The sequence below is a fragment of the Triturus cristatus genome, chromosome 6 (genome assembly GCF_964204655.1).
Source record: "Triturus cristatus chromosome 6, aTriCri1.1, whole genome shotgun sequence".
Lineage (NCBI taxonomy): Eukaryota > Metazoa > Chordata > Amphibia > Caudata > Salamandridae > Triturus > Triturus cristatus.
In genome coordinates this window covers 913,316,553-913,335,047 of record NC_140589.1, presented here as the reverse complement: position 1 = coordinate 913,335,047, position 18,495 = coordinate 913,316,553, and the positions used below count along the sequence as shown (strand labels likewise).

General features: G+C 43.5%; 1 protein-coding gene across 2 annotated transcripts in view; it reads left to right on the top strand.

Moving 5' to 3' along the window:
* ADGB (androglobin) overlaps positions 1–18,495 on the top strand; it is a 1,188,702-nt gene that overhangs the window by 295,505 nt on the left and 874,702 nt on the right. For both annotated transcript variants that reach the window (XM_085611585.1, XM_085611586.1), the window contains exon 11: positions 4,992–5,166. In XM_085611585.1, coding sequence (XP_085467711.1) covers positions 4,992–5,166 — 175 coding nt within the window. The remainder of the gene's footprint in view (positions 1–4,991; positions 5,167–18,495) is intronic.

The window sequence follows — 18,495 nt, the reverse complement described above, 5'->3', positions numbered from 1 at the left end:
AGATCAGCAGGCTTCTTGTCCTTGGTAGAGGTTTCCTTGTCAGAAGTGATCTGAGTTCTTGGTTCAGGGGTCCTTCTCTTATACCCCTTTTCTGCTTTGTTCCCATTGTCCAAGCAGGGAAATTCCCCCCATCCTGGGTTTGTTGTGGGTGTTGCCAGGCAGAGGCACCTGGTCTATTCACTGAGCAGGGCAGGGTCCTCAGCCGCCCAGCAGGAGGCGGAGCCAGTATTGTCACTGGCAGGAGCAGGGCTATCAGTCGCCCGGCAGGAGGGGGAGCCAGCATTGTGTCAGGCAGGGCAGGCTACTCTTCCCTCACTCTAAGTGTAAATGCCTCATTCAACCCACACTGACTCATTCAGACCTCTGCAGCCACCCAGCCCCTGACACACACACCAAACCAGCAGAGACCGGTGGATAGTTGGACAAGAAAATAGCCACTTTCTAAAAGGGCTATTTTCAAACACAGAATTTAAAAACCATCCATCCTAAAGGGTGTGTTATTAAATTCTGAGTTCAGGGATACTAAACTCGATCTGCTACCATGCTCCCTGAGTCAGTTAGATTATAATGGAGTTAATAATCAGTCTGCCCAGTCTGGCCTATTGGAGGCAGGTAGCCCCTCAATAGTGAAAAACGAAAATGGCTGTAATTCACTATTAGGTCATGCCACACACATCAGGGCATGACCTACCTTTTACCCACAATGCACCCAGCCCTAGGGCCTACCATAGAGGTTTCTGAAATGTGGCAAAGTGAAGGTTTTAGAGACTGGCAAGTAGGTTTCCTTGCCAAGTCGACATGGCAGTCAGGGACTGCACACAGGCTCTGCGATGGCAGGCCTGAGACACATTTTACACGCTGCTTCTGTGGGTGGCACAACCAGTGCTGCAAGCCCACCAGCAGCAGTTAACTTACACGCCCTTGGCACACGCAGTGCACTAGACTAGGGTCTGAACAGTAAGTCAACCAAGCCAATCATGGTAACACCAATCAATGTAACAATTTAACATAGGGAGCACTTGCACTGTGGCACTGATCAGCAGTGGCACAGTGCCCAAAGCAATAATCCAGCAAAAACATTGTAAACAGAGGAGGCAAACAGAAAAAAATGGAGGAGAGACTCATGCCAATGATGCCAGGTCTAACATACCTGAAGCAGGAAATATTCCAAATGTTGACGTTATCCCAGGTTCTTCTGGCACTACAGCAAGAGGACTGGATGGTGTCAATCGACTTACAGGATGCGTATTTCCACATCCCTATTCTGAAGTCGCATCGGAAGTATCTCCAGTTTACGGTAGGGTCTCAACACTACCAGTTTGCGGTCCTCCCGTTCGGCCTTACTTCCGCACCTTGGGTCTTCACAAAGGTGATGGCAGTGGTGGCAGCACATCTCAGAAGGTCAGGATTCCTGTTTTCCTTTATTTGGATGACTGGCTGCTCAAAGCAAAGTCGCCAGAGATGATGTTGCGTCACTTGCATGCTACAACGTGACTGTTGTTCAACTTGGGTTTCTCGATAAATGTGCCCAAATCTCACCTGGTACCCTTCTAAGCGCAGCCTGCTCACAGAGGCAGTACTGAACACTACTGTGTGTCGAGCTTTTCTGCCTCCGCAGAGGATTCTCGACATTCAGGAGATGATTCCTTTATTTCACGATGGAGTGGTTATTCCAGTCCTAAAGGTCCTACGCTCGGTCTGTTCGCTTCCTGTATACTTTTGGTCATCCATGAACGCTGGCACATGAGGGTACTCCAGTGGGGCTTCCTAGGCAGTGGTATCAGCACAATGGAGATCTCGGGGAGAAGGTCAGAATCTCCAGAGACACTGCGGCGGATATGTCTTGGTGGAGTGTGCAGGGCAACCTGCCTCAAGGAAAGCCCTTTCAACCTCCTCCACTGGTGGCCACAGTGATCGTGGATGCCATCCACTTTAGGGTGGGGTGCCCACCTGGGGGATCTGGAGATCAAGGGTCTTTGGTCTCCGGAGGAAAGGTTGCTTCACATCAACCTTTTGGAAGTGCAGGCAGTACGTTTGGTTCTCAAGACCTTCCTTCCCTCCCTTCGCGGTCAGTCGGTTCAAGTGGACAACACTACAGCGATGTGGTACATAAACAAACAGGGAGGGGTAGAGTCGTATCGTCTCTGCAGAGAGGCTTTGCGACTCTGGTCCTCGGCTCAGGGCCATCAGATTTGTATGATGGCAAATCATCTGGCAGGAGTGCTAAATGTGCGTGCGGACAGTCTCAGTCGGTATTAGTCGGCTGATCTTGAGTGGCAGCTTCATCCGGAGGTGGTCCAGCATATCTTCAGGATGTGGGGGTTTCCTCTGGTGGATCTTTTTGCCACTCAGGAGGACGTGCACTGCCTGTCATTCTGCAGCCTTCAGTTTCCGTTGCAGGGAGTGTTTGGGGACTCCTTTTAATTGGATTGGGGCTTGCAACTCCTTTACGCGTTTCCTCCCATACCCTTGATTCCTCCAGTTCTGAGGAAGATTTGCCAATACCAGGACCACGTCATATTGATCGCTCCAGATTGGCCAAGAAGGGTGTGGTACAACGATCTGCTTCACCTTTCATAGCACCCTCCGCTCCGTCTCCTTCTCAGGGCAGACCTCTTCTCGCAATCGCAGGGGCAGGATCTACACCCCCACCTCCAGAGCGTGCACCTTCATGCCTGGAAATTGAATGGGGCAATATGAGTTCTTTCTGACTCTCACCGGATGTGGTGGATGTTATTTTATCACCCAGGAGATACTCCACCAAATCTATTTATTCTTCTAGGTGGTCCAAGTTTGTGAAATGGTGTGGGGAGAGGTCCATTGATCCTTTAAAAGCTCACTTATCTGACGTTCTAGAATTTTCACTTTCCTTGGCCCAGCAGGGTTGTGCTGTGGCTACGGTAAAGGGTTATTTGTTGGCCTTGTCGGCTTTTCTCTGTTTGCTGGATCAGCCGTCTTTATTTAAGTCTCCCATTGTTATGAGGTTCATTAAGGGCCTCACAAATAGGTTTCCTCCCACTCCTTTCATTGTGCCCCAGTGGAATTTGAATTTAGTACTTTCTGATGGGTTCTCCTTTTGAGCCTCTTCATAGTTGCCAGTTGAGGCTTCTGTCTTTCAAGACGGTCTTTCTCATCGCTATTACCTCAGCTAGGAGGGTAAGTGAGCTTCAGGCTCTTAGTTCTAAACCTCCGTTTTTGACCAATTATGCAGAAAAGATGGTTCTCAGGAGCAGGGCTGCTTTCCTGCCTAAGGTGATTACTCCTTTCCGTTTAGGACAGTCTATTACTTTACCTACCTTATATCCTCCCCCTCACCCTTCCAAGGAGGGGAGACTTCATAATCTGGACCCTAAGAGGGCTGTCAGCTCCTGCCTGGATTGAACCAGGGACCTAAGGCTGGATGATCAGCTCTTCCTTGGCTACATAAAACGAATGAAAGGCAGAGCTGTCCACAAACGAAAACTGTCCAGGTGGATCATCTTGTGCATCAAGATCTGCTGTGCCCTGGCCAAGAAGGAGCCTCCTGAAGGTATTGGAGCTCATTCCACCAGAGCTAAGCCTTCTTCTTCTGCTCTGGTTAGAGTTGTTCCTGTTGTAGACATCTGTAAGGCAGCAACATGGGCCTCCCTCCACACCTTTGCAAAGCATTACTGCTTGGATTCGGAGGTTAGGAAGGATGGTCATTTTGCACGCCCTGTACTGCAATATTGTTTGGCAGAGGCAGGTGGACACCCTCCTCCGAGAGAGGGACAGCTTGGGGATTCAATTTGAAAGGTGAGGAATCCCCAGGCAGGTGTATCCATCAGAAGAACAAGTTTCTTACCTTCAAAACGCTTTTTCTGGTGCGAAAGTATCTGCCTGTGGATTCCTCACTGACCCACCCACCTCCCCATTGTCCTCCTGTATATACCAAAAATATTCTGACTTTCTGACATTGTTATTTTCTATATGTCATTTTCATGCATACAGTTGTTTGCTAGGAAATGCTTTGGTAATTGGCTTTTCCTTTCTTCTTAAGCATATACTGTATGTGTTTGTATATATATTATGTACACTGGGTATTCTTGTGTTATGTTGTTGGTCAAATCCGCTCGCCTCGAACGCATGGAAAAAATGGGTGGAACTGACGTCAGCATGGCGATGAGGTCTTTTTATAGCTCCGGTGACTTCATACGGTGTCGCGAGCTGAGCCGTGCTATTATGACCTCCTCGTCGACGTGGGAGAGCTAAGAAAAGAAATTCCATGGAATGCTGGAGCATGGGTAATTCAAAAGGTGAGGAATCCACAGGCAGATAATGTATCCACCAGAAAAAAGTGTTACAGAAGGTTAGTAACTTGTTGTTTCAGTTGATTCCACAACGTTTTCCAGTTCAACTCCGATGCATTGAGATACTCGGTGCACACCCCAAAAGGGGAAGATGAGGATGATCACAAAAAGGCTGACAACCTTCTACCTAAAGATTAACCAGACTCTAACTTGCTGACAGACCTCTAGAATTTCCTGTGCTGGAAGGCCAAGTGACTGCAGAACATGTGCATGATGCAGAGTGATGAAGAATGTGGCAGAAATGCTGCCCATTTATCTAAATGTAGACTAGTCTAAACCAGCACTTTTAAGATGCAGTGTTGTTGCCTAATGAGCCCTTCACTGCTCAGCATTTCTTTATTCGTTAACGTTTTGCTTATTTGAGTTGTTGGTCCTTGCAGCCCTGGCACCTCCTTCAGAAGTCTTGAGTTTGGCTAAAGGGTGAAAAATGGACGTGTGAAATAGTCTTGATTTTCCTCTGCAGGCTCAACCTGGCAAGATTGACATGGGAGCTTAATCATAAACCATATCAACATGTCTCCTCCTGGCTCAGGTGGATTTCCTACCTACCTAATCTCTATTTTATTTTACAGTATTTAAAATTCTCAGTATTGTATAGATTTTGATTTCACATTCTGTTATATTTAAATGATGTTCACTCTTCTCACCTTATGTGTCTTTCAGGCAGATTCTTCTCAATACCTGAGGCAGTTTGGAATATCACATTTATATAGTCACCCTGTTCTTGTGACCAGAACTAGATCAAGTCCATTGGTGCCACCTCCAAAACCTCCACAACTTCCAATTTGGAAACTCTTTCGCCCAAAGAAAGCATTTAATCTCATGTCGGATCCCCCAGGTAAGTCTGCTCTTATAAGAAAGCTTACACAGAAATTACATGATGAAGCAGATGTTCATACCAAAGGAGCTAATTTGCTCTTTAACTTTATATAAACTCAGAATTGAAATGTGATGTTTAACTGCAAGGGGTATAATATGCTCATACCTACCTAGTTTTTCATTATCAACCCGCAAGCTCATCATACCACTTCTGAGGCTAAAACAGTTTGTAGGTAAACACAATTGGCACCCACCTCTAACCATACTGCAGCCCTTCAAAAGCATGGTCAACAAGAGCCCGTTGCTGCCATCTCCTTCAGGAGATGCTATTGGTCCTTTTGTTTTCCCAGAAGACAGATAGGTCCTTGCTAAGGTATACTGGCACAACAGTCCTGCTACCTTATCTCTGTTAAACTTAAGAGCTGAGCTCTGGACACATCGGAGCAATGGATGTTTATTTACTTTCAGTTTTATTTAGTGCGGGCATTGCCCTAAGGCATCAGAGTGCTTTACAACACACAGAATACAGGTTTACACTAATAGTAGTTAAACTCAGAGGTTTACATCAGTGGATATGTATAATAGTTACCACAAGAAACATTTAAAACAATTGGGCAGAGGACATACACAGTTACATGAAGTCACATCCGGGCACAGTAGAGAAAGTACTTAGGTCTGGTCGAGGGTGAATTAACCAAGATGTCTGCCAAATAGGAGAAGCTGGAGGTCCCTTTTGAAGGTTGCTAGGCAGGTGGTTAGACGGAGTGAGAGAGGCAGAGAGTTCCAGATTCTAATGGCACTACCAGAGAAAGACTGGTTCATGTATCACTCTCAAGTGAAGGTGGGGGGTGCCAGGAGCAGGCTTTGGACTTTTCTGGAACCCCTTTTTGCTCCAGAGATTTTCAGTTCTCATTTAGATAGGAAGGAGAGGAAGAGTGTAGGGCTCTGAGAGTGATACAGGTGAGTTTGAATTGGGGCCACTCTTCAGTGGGGAGCCATAGAAGGGTTAGCAGGGTAGGGCAAATTTGGTCAAATTTCTTGAGACCTAAAACTAAGCGTGCTGCAGCATGTAGTGTTGTTCTCAATGGGCCTAGTTGAACTTTGGGAATGTCTGAGGGAAGGGCAATTCCATACTGTAGTCTAGAGAGAACAAGAGATTCCATTGTTTCCAGGTCGTGATATGGAATCAATTTTCTGGTGCTCCAAAGCTGCCTAAGTTGGTGGCATGCGCTATTGGCAATAGCTGCTATTTAGCTGTGAAGATTGAGATCATTATCAAAGGTGATGCCAAGTGATCTGGCACTCGTGACAATGGCAGAGCAACCATTGAAGGGGGGAAAGTTGGCCATCCATTCTTGTACTGGAGTTTTTGCTTTCTCAGGTGAGATCAAAAGAAATTCTGTTTTAGTTGGGTTGAGTTTTAAATGGTGGCTGGATATCCAGTTTTGAATCTTTAAGAGTATTTTAAAGCAGGCAATGTCCTCCGGGAATAAGATTTTTAAGTATATTTTGATATCGTTGGCACAGAGGTGGAGGAGAATTCCAGAGTTTCTGAGAAACAGACATAGTGGTTCTAGTTAGAGATTGAAGAACCTTGAGGGACCCATTGGTGAGTGCTGAGTGGTCTTGAGAATGAGTTGCCCATTTTCACAATTTGGGAACAGTTGGATAGGTAAGATGAAAACCAGTTGAGGACAGTACCTACACATCCCATGTGCAGTTCAAGAATATGAAGGAGTTCAAGATGGTTGACAGTGTTGAATGTGGCGGATAAATCCAGGAGGACCAGGAGGCAGGGATTGCCGGAGTTTATGATTCTAAGGCAGTCCATAAGGGAGGATCACAGTTTCTGCGCTGTGACCCCGGCAGAAACCTAATTGGAGAGTGTCTAGGAGGTTATGTGTTCGAATGTGTGAGGCTAGTTGGGACACTAGGCAACTTTCGATGGCTTTGCCTAAAAATGGGAGTGCGGAGACTGGGCGGTAGTTGTTCAGGTTCCCTGGATCGAGCAATTGTTTTTTTAAGAGTGGAGTGATTTGACCCATTTGTTGTTGTTCTGGGAAGAGGCCCTGTTTGAGAGAGGAATTGACCATGGTGGTCCATATGGGGAGTAGGTGTATGGCAAGAGATTTGCCGATAGAGCCTGGAATGGAATATATGATGTTACATTGCATGCGCTACATCGCATGCGATTACAACGCGGTTGTTACAACGACCGCGTTGTGACAACGCAAACCATTTTATCGCAAGTCGTTTTAACGACTTGCTGTAGGGGCGCACTGGACTTAGGAATAGTATAATTTACTATTCCAACTCCAGTGTGTGCAACAGTAGGGAAGGTGTTGGAATAGTAAATTATACTATTCCTTAGTTTAGCGCGCCCCCGTTGAAACGACTTGTGATGTAATGGTTTGCGTTGTAACAACGCGGTCGTTGTAACTACCGAGTTGTAATCGCTTGCAATGTATTGCACACGATGTAAATGCTGTTTCCCCTGGAATGGCATCCTGATGATGGTTTGAGGGTTTTACTTGGGAGATAGTTTGTTGTAGGTCCTGCTTGACGACAGGAGAAACGGATGACCATGATTGTAAAGCCTTGCATGGTAGAGACTCAACTGTTTCAAGGGAGTCGTTGATGGGAAGGGAAATATGGATGCCTTTAACTTTTTTATCAAAGGAATCCACAAAGTCAAGGTAGCAGGCCACGGATGACTTAGGAGTGACTTAACTGTGCGATGACGTTGAACAAGAGCTTTGGTCTATTCTTTGCAGAATTCATGAGGGCACTGATATGGAAGGATTTGGTCTTTGTTTTGTTTTCTCTCCTTGCGAAGCTAAGCCATACTCAGGTGAGTTGGTGCTTGTCTCCATTCTTTCTCCCATTTTCTGATAAGCTTTCTTTCTTCATAAAGCTTGTTTGAGAACCAGGGCCTATAGGGTTTTGGTCTGGATAATTTGCACATCCCAGATGTACATTTGACAATAAAGGATTCCATGCAGGAGTTGTACTTGTCGGTGGCCTCATTAACGTCAAGATAAGGTGTAATCGGAATTAAGGTGGGGAAGGCCATGATGGCCATGGCTTCTGTGTCAAGGTTGGATGGGTCTCTAAACCATAGTTTCTCTTTCCTGGCTTGCCCATATGTTTTGAAGTAAGAGCCGGTGAGAGGGATCAGGATCTGCATGTGATCAGACCAATCGACTTGATGTCTGACTAAACTGGGGCACAAGTAAAAACAGGAGGTGGTGAGGGCATAGACACCCTTTAAAGTCCTCAAGGTGTGTGAGGCTAAGGGAAGAGATGATAATAGAATGTAAAGAAAGGGTTTGGGGATTTGGCCCCTCTCAAAGATGTAAAGAACGGGATGAGGAATGGGACATTTAATGGTAATCCAGAATACATTGAGTCTTGGCAATACTAGGTAAGACCTTCAACGCTTTATGAATGTATCAATCTTTTCAAGCCTTTCCAGTCAGCTTTACAGCTTTTGGGGGAGAGGAGGGAACATCTGTACTATCACCTAAGTGGAAATTAAGGTGTGTCATTGTAAAAGGGTCTTTTCAATCAGCCAAACTTTTGACTAACTCATAGTGCCCCATCATGTTGCATAACAACGAATGTTTTCATCATAGTAATACTAGTAACACCAGTGAAAACCACTCACAACAAAGAAAATCATACATTTCAAAGATCCTGTTAATGAAAATTTTGTCATAAATGCGAGTGCACATGCATTTCAAAAAGTCTGGGATTACGCCACACAAAGTAGGTTTTACAGCATTTTGTTCCACTTGCCTATTGATATCCTCTGATGTATGTGAATTAAGACATTTGTGATACTGTTCTCACATGGAGAAATCTGTGAATTCTGTATGGTATGATGTGTTTCTCTCAAGCTTCGTTATAGGATGATTTTCTTCTTTTTTAATCTCAAGTAGTTTTTAAATATTTTCCCAAGAAGATTAAAATAAACAGCACCATTTGCTCTCAAATTCCTGGTCCCCAGCTCCCACTAGCTCTGCTTTTTATCAGGCCTAGCCTCCTCATCAGTGTGGGTGTGCCATAGCGGTGCTGCAGGGAACATTTTCCGCTGCTGGATTGCGAAAGTAAAACTTCATTTCATAACCCTGCCACTTATGGCCTCCACACTTTAGCACAACATAGAGGAGCCATAGGGAGTTTCAGTCACTATTTATCAGATAGGCACCAAATTGGAGGAAGCGCTACTCAAGAAAGCGCAGCCATATTGAAGAGCAGCCCCATATCCATACTAGGCAGGGTGATTAACAAGGGGCAATTTTTTAGCTAGATTTACTTTTTACTGTTACGTACAAATCAGCCACACTAGCTATCCCTCACATCATAAAGTTACATTGATTTGCCAGCATTCTAAATAAATGTGAGATATAGCTAACATTCAGTCTTCATCTACACATGTATTGATTAATTTAACAACAGAATGAATCTGCTCGACAACAGAACAACTCAGTTTAGTTAACTTTCATAAATCACGTAGGCCACAACATGAATGTATTAATTGCGGGTGTGATCAAAGCATTCGGGATGAGCCTAACCTCATATGCTGATGATACGCAACTAGTGTTGGCCATTAAAGGTGACGGGCAGGAGGTGGCAGAACGCTTTAAAAATGGCATGGTAGCAATCGGAGAGTGGATGACAGACAACTGTCTGAAACTTAATTCCGATAAAACGGAGGTGCTCATTTTTGGCTCTCTCTCCCCGAGCTGGCCTACATCCTGGTAGCCTTTGGTACAACCCCCAGTCCGACCCTCAAGGTCAGGAATCTGGGAGTAATTTTTGACAACCATCTTAATTTCATGGCACATGCAAACTAGGTAGCGGCCACTGCCCATCATAAACTCCGAATGATAAGGAAAATCATTCCTTTTCTGCCAGACACTGCCGCTAAAACATTGGTCAGTTCTCTAGTTCTTTCATCACTAGACTACTGTAACTCACTTTTTCTTAATGCCCAAGCTAGGGTAACAAAAAAATTGCAGACAATACAAAATGCATCAGCACGTCTCTTGTCCAGAACACCCAAGTTTGCACCTATCACTGACACCATAAGAACTTTCCACTGGTTGACCATCCAAAACAGGATTAAGTTCAAATCACTCTGTATAATTTACAAGGCGCTCCACGATCAGGGACCTCGCCTTCTTAAGGACAAGCTTATACCTTATAAGCCATCCAGACAGCTTCGTTCTTCTACCCTGAACCAACTAGTGGTTCCGCGCTCCAAAACAGTGGCATGGGGTGACCGTCGGTTTTTAGTCGCAGCCCCAAAGATATGGAACACTCTGCCTCAACATGTTAGAACCTGCCCCTCACTTTTGCAGTTTCGGAAGAAGCTGAAAACTTGGCTGTCTAATCAGTGATAGTATTCCTATCTCCCGATGTTTCCCTCACCTCGGTTAGAGACAGCTGCTAAGGTCTAGCGCCGAGACGCCTACGGGTATTCGTTCGCGCTTAACAAATGTCAAAAAATAAATAAATAAATAAACCTGTGCAGACAATTAAATGAGGCTATAGTCATACAACCTGGTTATCAACAGATACAATTAATTTGGGTGACAGCAGCATAGCCAGTCTCTTCTCCACTCTGTCCCTGCTGTTCATTACATTCTTCGATTAGACTCTTAGAATACTTAATTTGACCGAATCGTTCCTAGTGTTGTGATACTCAGTAGGAGCTGGTGACCTTTGAAACGTGTGGGTGTATTAGGCCTGAATTGCATAGGGTGAGATAAACAAGTGAGCCAGACCCTCCTTTGGTGCATCAGGGAGGGCTCTCCCACTGTTCAAATGTTGAAACTATTTAGTACGAATAGCGTATTCTATGTCTTAGCTCACCAAACAAATTGAGATGAAAGCTGTATGTTTTAAAGAGGTATGCATGGAATATTCAAATACTTCATTGGCAGTGTTTAAAGGATGTATGACGGAGCCATGCATTCCGTAGTAACGCATGCCGTTACAACGCAAATGCCATTACCATGCATAACCTTTACCAAGCATGCTTTTACAATGCAAATGCCTTTACCACGCATGCCTTTGCAACTAACGTCCTTCTAAAAGCATAAATGGTAAAGGCAAATGCGTGGTAAAGGTTTCACCAGTAAATGTAAGTATTTTAAAGGTAAGTATAAATCCTTTCTCTCTCTCTCTCTCTCTCTCTCTCTCTCTCTCTCGCTCTCTCTCGCTCTCTCTCTCTATTATCTACTGGCGGTCGCCAGTAGATAGTTAAAGTTAGGACCGAGTTTCCATAGGAAATCTCACTCTCTCTCTCTCTCTATTATCTACTGGCGGTCGCCAGTAGATAGTTATAGTTAGGACCGAGTTTCCATAGGAAATCTCAAAATTCTATTTTGAATAACTTTGGCGCCGATTGACGAATCCTCGCGAAATTTTCAAAACTAATGGGGCGCTCCGCTCCTACCCTGAAAGTCTCGGGGTGATTCATCAAGCGGGGGCCGAGAAAAAGGGGGGGGTCCCAAAACGCGTTTTCCCCATGGATTTTTCCATAGGGACTTTAGTCGCAGCTACAGCCCGAACGGCTGAACAGAATTACGTGAAATTTGGCAGAGAGGTAGCCATAAGGTCCATGAAGTGCCTTTTGGTGTAAATCTGTTCAGTATTTCCAGAGAAAATGGCATTTAAATCAATATATATATCTGTACGCGCACAGCGTGTGCGCTGGGTGCGCGCACCTTGCCGTGCGCGAGCGCAATTCTGATTGGTTGTTAGATCTTAGTAAACATTCGAATCGGTCGAAACCAGGAAGTGTCGGCCGCCATTTTGTCTCTCGCACTCTGAGGGGGTGAAAAACAAATGTGGAGAACGTGAAAAGGGGGCAGGGTGGACAGTTCCTGACCCCCTAGCTGTGGTCAGGGGGTCCCAGAAGGACCGCCAAGGGCCAAAATAATGTTTTGTTTTTTTTCGAAAAATCGCCGAGTGCGCGCACCCTGCGCGCACCACCCAAAAGGAAAAAGTTCTGCAAAGTTCGCGCAGCGTGCGCGCACACCGCGATTTATCGAAAAAAAAAAATGTATTAGGCCCTTGGGGGTGAAGCGCTCCGTGCACGCACGGCACGAACTGCGCGCCGTGAAAACGTTTTGTTTAAAAAAATATATTAATAAATACATAACTTAGCATTTAAAAAAACGTACAAATTCACTGAAAAAACCATAGTTTTCCCACACGTTATAGTTAGGAATTAGCATTTAAAAAACCTTGCAAATTCACTTAAAAAACCATAGGTTTCACACATGTTATAGTTAGCTGGGCATTTCCCTCGTAAAAAACCAATGAAATTCCCCCGTTATAGTTAGTGCAGGCAACTATAACTCACGCGACCGCAATCCTCTGCTGGTGACGTCAGATATTACATCACTGATGACATATGTGTCTTTCTGAAAAAAAAAATGTAATATATGTATAGCTAAAGATGAATGGAAGAAGACATGGGTAAATAAGTGTCTAAATACAGTGATGTAATATCTGACGTCATCAGCAGTGCATTGCGGGCGCGCGAGTTATAGTTAGCTGAACTAACTATAACGGGGGAATTTCATTGGTTTTTTACGAGGGAAATGCCCAGCTAACTATAACATGTGTGAAACCTATGGTTTTTTAAGTGAATTTGCAAGGTTTTTTAAATGCTATGGTTTTTTCAGTGAATATATATATATATATATATATATGAATGTAAATTCGTCTCTTGTGCTGCTGCCTTGGTTAGACGAAAGAACGGACCCAAAACTTCGGTGCCAATCACTGAATCTTTATTTCATATTACTCTGTACCAGTCCGCCATTATATATATACATGTGTGTGTGTGTGCGTGTGTGTGTATATATATATATATATATATATATATATATATATATATATATATTTATGTAAAACCAACCCTTTCGTTCAGGAAAAAGGCACTCTGGACACTCAAGGATGCTTCTATTATTTATTTAGCAACAAGAAGTCGCACACCGACGTGTTTCGCCATTAAGGCTTGTTCACGGTGAAGCTAGCACAATGTTACACTTCCGTTTACATACTTTCATTCATACCAATGGAAATAGGACATTTTCACTCAATTCATTTGGTTATTCATGTAAAAATAATCATAATAAATCAGTGTATAATACCACATATACCAAGACAGTCTGGCCCTAGTGGGCAAAATTCCTTATTCAACTGTACAATGTTGCCCTAGTGGACCATGATGCAATCGTAAAACACATTGAAATTAATATTGATGATGACAATATTCCTTATGCGCAGTGACGTCTCCTAATTGAAAGAGAACCTTACGGAATATGTTGATCTATTCAATAACCCGGAATGCATTGTCCTAGTAACAAAAGAAAAAAAAAAAACAGGTGCAATAAATTAAAACCTGCTTTTAATCACTGTCTGAAAAACATTATATACAATTAAAATTATGTTATAAATACAGTTAGGAAGTCCGATTCAACATATTATCCATTGTTGAATCTCTGACCTGAATGCCAATAGTGTTCCATATTACTACAGGTCAAACAACAGATTTTACCACCCAAAGTTCATTACACACCCTGTCAACCTAAATGTATTGCCAGTTCCTCACTGGAATGCAAACCTATTGGCATTAATGTTTCAAAGTCTATTATATATTTAGACTCTAAAATCTGCAATTGGCGCTCTCTAGCTCCACCTCGTCTCTGAGATTTTACAGCATCTAAAATGACAAATTAAAGTAATTTGTCGTTCTGACCATGCATTGACTTGAAGTGGCGGGCTACAGGGTACTGTTCATTATGGTTCCGTATTGCCCTCTTGTGCTCAAGAACTCGTTTTTTTGCCCTTATGTTTGGTGCTTCCTATATAGAGTTTTTTGCATGGGCAGATTAAACAGTAAACACAAAACTCAGTGTTACAATCATAACTGCTCTTAATGAGGAAGTCCCTATTACTATTGGGCACTCTGATTTTGGTACAGTTTTTACTGTTAATACAGGCTTTGCAATGCATTCAGCAAGAAAAGCCCGTATTATTGGCCTGATAGTCCTTTCTAAGACTTAGATGTTATTTGGTTCCGGCTGAGCTCATCTTTAAGAGACAACCCCCTTCTGAATGTTATTTGGGGTGCTTCATGTAGATATTTATCCAAAGTTGGATCGGTCTTCAGGATATGCCAATTTCGCTTAAAGATTTTGCGAACTTGAAATGCTTGATTAGAGTAGGTAGTTATAAACCTAATTTGTGATTCTACTTGACTAGATTTCGGCTTTGGGTTTAAAAGGGATACTCTTTCTAGTTGGTCTACTTTAGTCACAGCTGTTTGTATCACTTTCTGGGTGTACCCCCGTTCTCTAAATCTGTTGCACATAACAGCCTTTTCCTTTTCAAATTCCATTGTGGTACTGCTATTCCTTTTGGCTCGAATAAGTTCACCATAAGGTATGCTTTGGATGAGCTATATGGATGAGCACTGGATGCAAATAGCAAGCTATTCCCCACAGTATCCTTTCTGTGGAGTTTGATTACAAGATGATTATTCTGTACCATTACCTCCACGTCCATATTTATATATGTATCAGAAGGAAGGCGAATCTAGTAATATCCCAAGATTAGCAACCTGCAAACAGCAGGGCAGTTTCACAATGTCTTTAGAGGCAACGCGTTTCAACCCAGCTGGGTCTTCGTCACAGCCTCATTTACGGCTGTATATAGGGTTTATATTTTCATGTTAAAAGCTTACATTTTTGTGGTAATGACATGCATGGTGAAGGTATAGAGTAAACACAAGGAGATGATGGACGGAGCTCTGAAACTTTTATCCTTGGACCGGTTTCAGGGTAACTCCCCTCACCAGCCAGGCTAGCTTGAATCCAGTGGCAAAGTGAGCAAGTGACCCACATCTGGGCATACCCTGCCAACTTGGGGTGAATAAGGCAAACACTTCAAGGACCAGAATGCGCGTAAACAATATAGGCCGGTAAGCACAGGACGTAGTTGAACATGTGACCCAGCCACCGTGATCAAGACCGCAATGGTCGAAATGCGTAGGAGACAATCTGTGTGAAGTTTAAAGATACCAATAAAAGCTGTTGTTCTGAAGTCCCCTGTGAGTGCAACATCACACTTTGTTGTTTGGAGTTGTATTTTCCATGGGGAAGGTGGTCATGTCCCCAATGCTTGCACCAGCAGCCAGAGCGCGCCGTTTTTTGACTACTTTGGTTTGGGATATTTATATATATATGTGCATTTGTATTATATTTACACATGCATAAATACACAAGAATGTGTGTGTGTGTATGTGTATACTTTTACCGCACTGAGGAAGGCTAACGCTGAAAGGCATATGCGGGAAATAAAAGCCTCTGGAAACACCTTGTGAGTGCACATATCGTAATTGTAGTTGTTGTGTAACAAAACAGGCCCCACCTCCTGCTCACCTGTGCACCCGCCAAGTGTTTGGCGGCTTCGGTGGAATCATAATTGGATATATATATATTTATATATATATACTGAAAAACCATAGGTTTCAGTGATGTTATAGTTTAGCATTTAAAAACCCTTAGAAATTCACTGAAAAAAGCATAGGTTTCAGGGACGTTATAGTTAGTTGGACATTTCACTCGTATAAAACCAAAGAAATTCAGCTGTTATAGTTAGTAGAACTAACTATAACTCGCGCCCCCGCAATGCACTGCTGATGACGTCACATATTACATCACTCATGACATGCTCAGTAACATCACTGATGACATCATTGATGACATATCAAAGGACATCACTGATGACATCATCCATGTGATCTTCTGATGCACATCCTCACACCCTAATAAAACCTTTCATACACCCACTCTAAAATACAGAATACAGAAACCATAAAAACACCAATAGCAGTTAGTACATACCCGCTCAGTGATTCATATGTCTACACACACATCCACCCACTAACCCATACAGTCACTCATACACGCAGTCATTCATCAATACAGCCACTGATATATCCACTCATACAACCATATAGACACACACACACTGCCACTCATCCAAAGAGTTACCCAAAAACCTAGTCAGTCACCCAAAGAATTAATTACACTGCCATTTACTCACCTATACAGTTATACACACACCACATCACTTATTCATACTGAAACGTATTGTTTTCAACAATTACTGACATAAGCACACATTTATCCATGCAGCCACTGTCACAATCACTCACTGTCACATATACTCTCTTATATACTCCAAAACTCACAAATACTGCCTTTCACATATATACTTACACATATATCACTAACAAATTCATTCACTCACCAACACAGCTATACGTACACTCACTCACCCATACACTCCCTAACACATGCACTCATATACCAAATGAATCACCCACTCACACATCCATGAAGAGAGGCACACCCCCCCAACCCACACAGACACTCAGGCACCCATACAGGTTCTTAGACAACCAATCATCCTTCAATATACCTTGGCATATATAGATATAACGTTCTTGAAATTTTTACAAACACTCAGTCACTGGATGATGTCATCATTGATGTCATCATTGATGTCATCAGTGATATCATCAGTGATGTAAACAGCTATGTTAAGGGTTTTAGTGTATAGGAAGTAATGGCGCTCAGCAAATTTACGTTCAGTGTGTTCGGGTGAGCGAGTGAGTATGGTGCTGAACAGGAAGGGGAGACCCTTGTAACCCCTCAATGTGTGTACACACCCACGCCTAATTTGGTGCCACCAGGACGTGCGATCTTTTTACACTCCAAAAAGACATGGGGAACACACACGTGTTCTGCCCGATTTTCACCTTCGTTTTGACCCAATACCTAACCGCACGCTGGTTAGACATTTACTCCGTAGAACTTTAATTTACTTTCATTTGGACTCTTATTATCCCCTACTCGCGGCACTATTTTGTTTGTGACATATAACCAAGCTCACCACATCAGACCCGCTACTCATCATTTATTATGTCTACGTACTGCCGGTTTTGAATTATCACCAGCTTTCTGAATACGATACTCTACCAAGACTCCTGGCAGACGTTTCTAAGTTTGCTGTCTTGTAATTCCACTTTCCAAGTGTGTGCCCAGCCGGGTTAGAATAATACCGGTTTTGGGACTTCACTACGTTCGCGCAACTCTCCACAGGTACCTGTATGAACGCCCTGAAGAGTCGTGGGATTACTTTTCTATGACGAAACACGTGTCGGCTGGTTGCATTTCTCACCAGAATAAAGAATATAAAGAATATACAGCAGCACTCAAGAACTTTGTACATATTGCTTACGTCTACTGTTGTATATACTTGTTTTATTATGTATGTGTGCACAGGATATAGCTATATCATCAGTGATGTCACTGAGCACGTAATGAGTGATATAATATGTTGCTTCATCAGCAGTGCACTGTGGGGGCACGAGTTATAGTAAGCTCTAACTATAACAGCCAAATTTCTCTGGTTTTATACTAGTGAAATGTCCAACTAACTATAACGTCCCTGAAACCTATGTTTTTTTCAGTGAATTTCTAAGGTTTTTTAAATGCTAATTTCTAAATATAACGTCACTGAAACCTATGGTTTTTTCAGTAAATTTCAAAGGTTTTTAAATGCAAATTTCTAACTATAACGTTCCTGAAACCAATGTTTTTTTCAGTGAATTTCAAAGGTTTTTTAAATGCTAATTTGTAACTATAACTTAGCAGTCACGTTTGCTGGAGAAAGGTGAGTTGTCCTCCGAACACCTCTTAGCAATCCCAGTTTGTGGGATTTACTGGAGGTAACAGGAGGGGTAGTTAGCCCCCAACATCAACCTTGGGGGCCAATTACCCCTCCTATTACCTCCAGTAAGTCCCACACAGCAGGATTGTTAACTTTTTATACCAGGCCCGCCCCCTTTCTCCACCACTCTGCAAACGCGCTCCCTGGCACGTTGTAAGTTGGAGAATTAATTCGAATACTGAGGGTCCCTGGGGGCCAAGTAGTGCACCAGGTACCTCCAAAAACCGCCACAGAGCTGGATTGCAGATAGGTGGTCCAAGGCCATGCCCCTTTTTACACCACTCTGCAAATGCGGCTCCTGGCACTTTGCTGCTCGGAGGATGAAGTCCACTTGTGTCCTGAGGTCCTCAGGACACAAGAGGACCTCATTGCCCCACCGGCAGTGCGCCAGGAGCCCTGTTTGCAGAGCAGGCCTGGGGGGTCAGGATGTTCCTACCCTGCCCCCTTTTTTTGTTTTTTAATGTTTCTCCTACCTTTTTCCCTCTCACTCGGTCCGAGGCACAAGATGGCTGGCAACACTTCC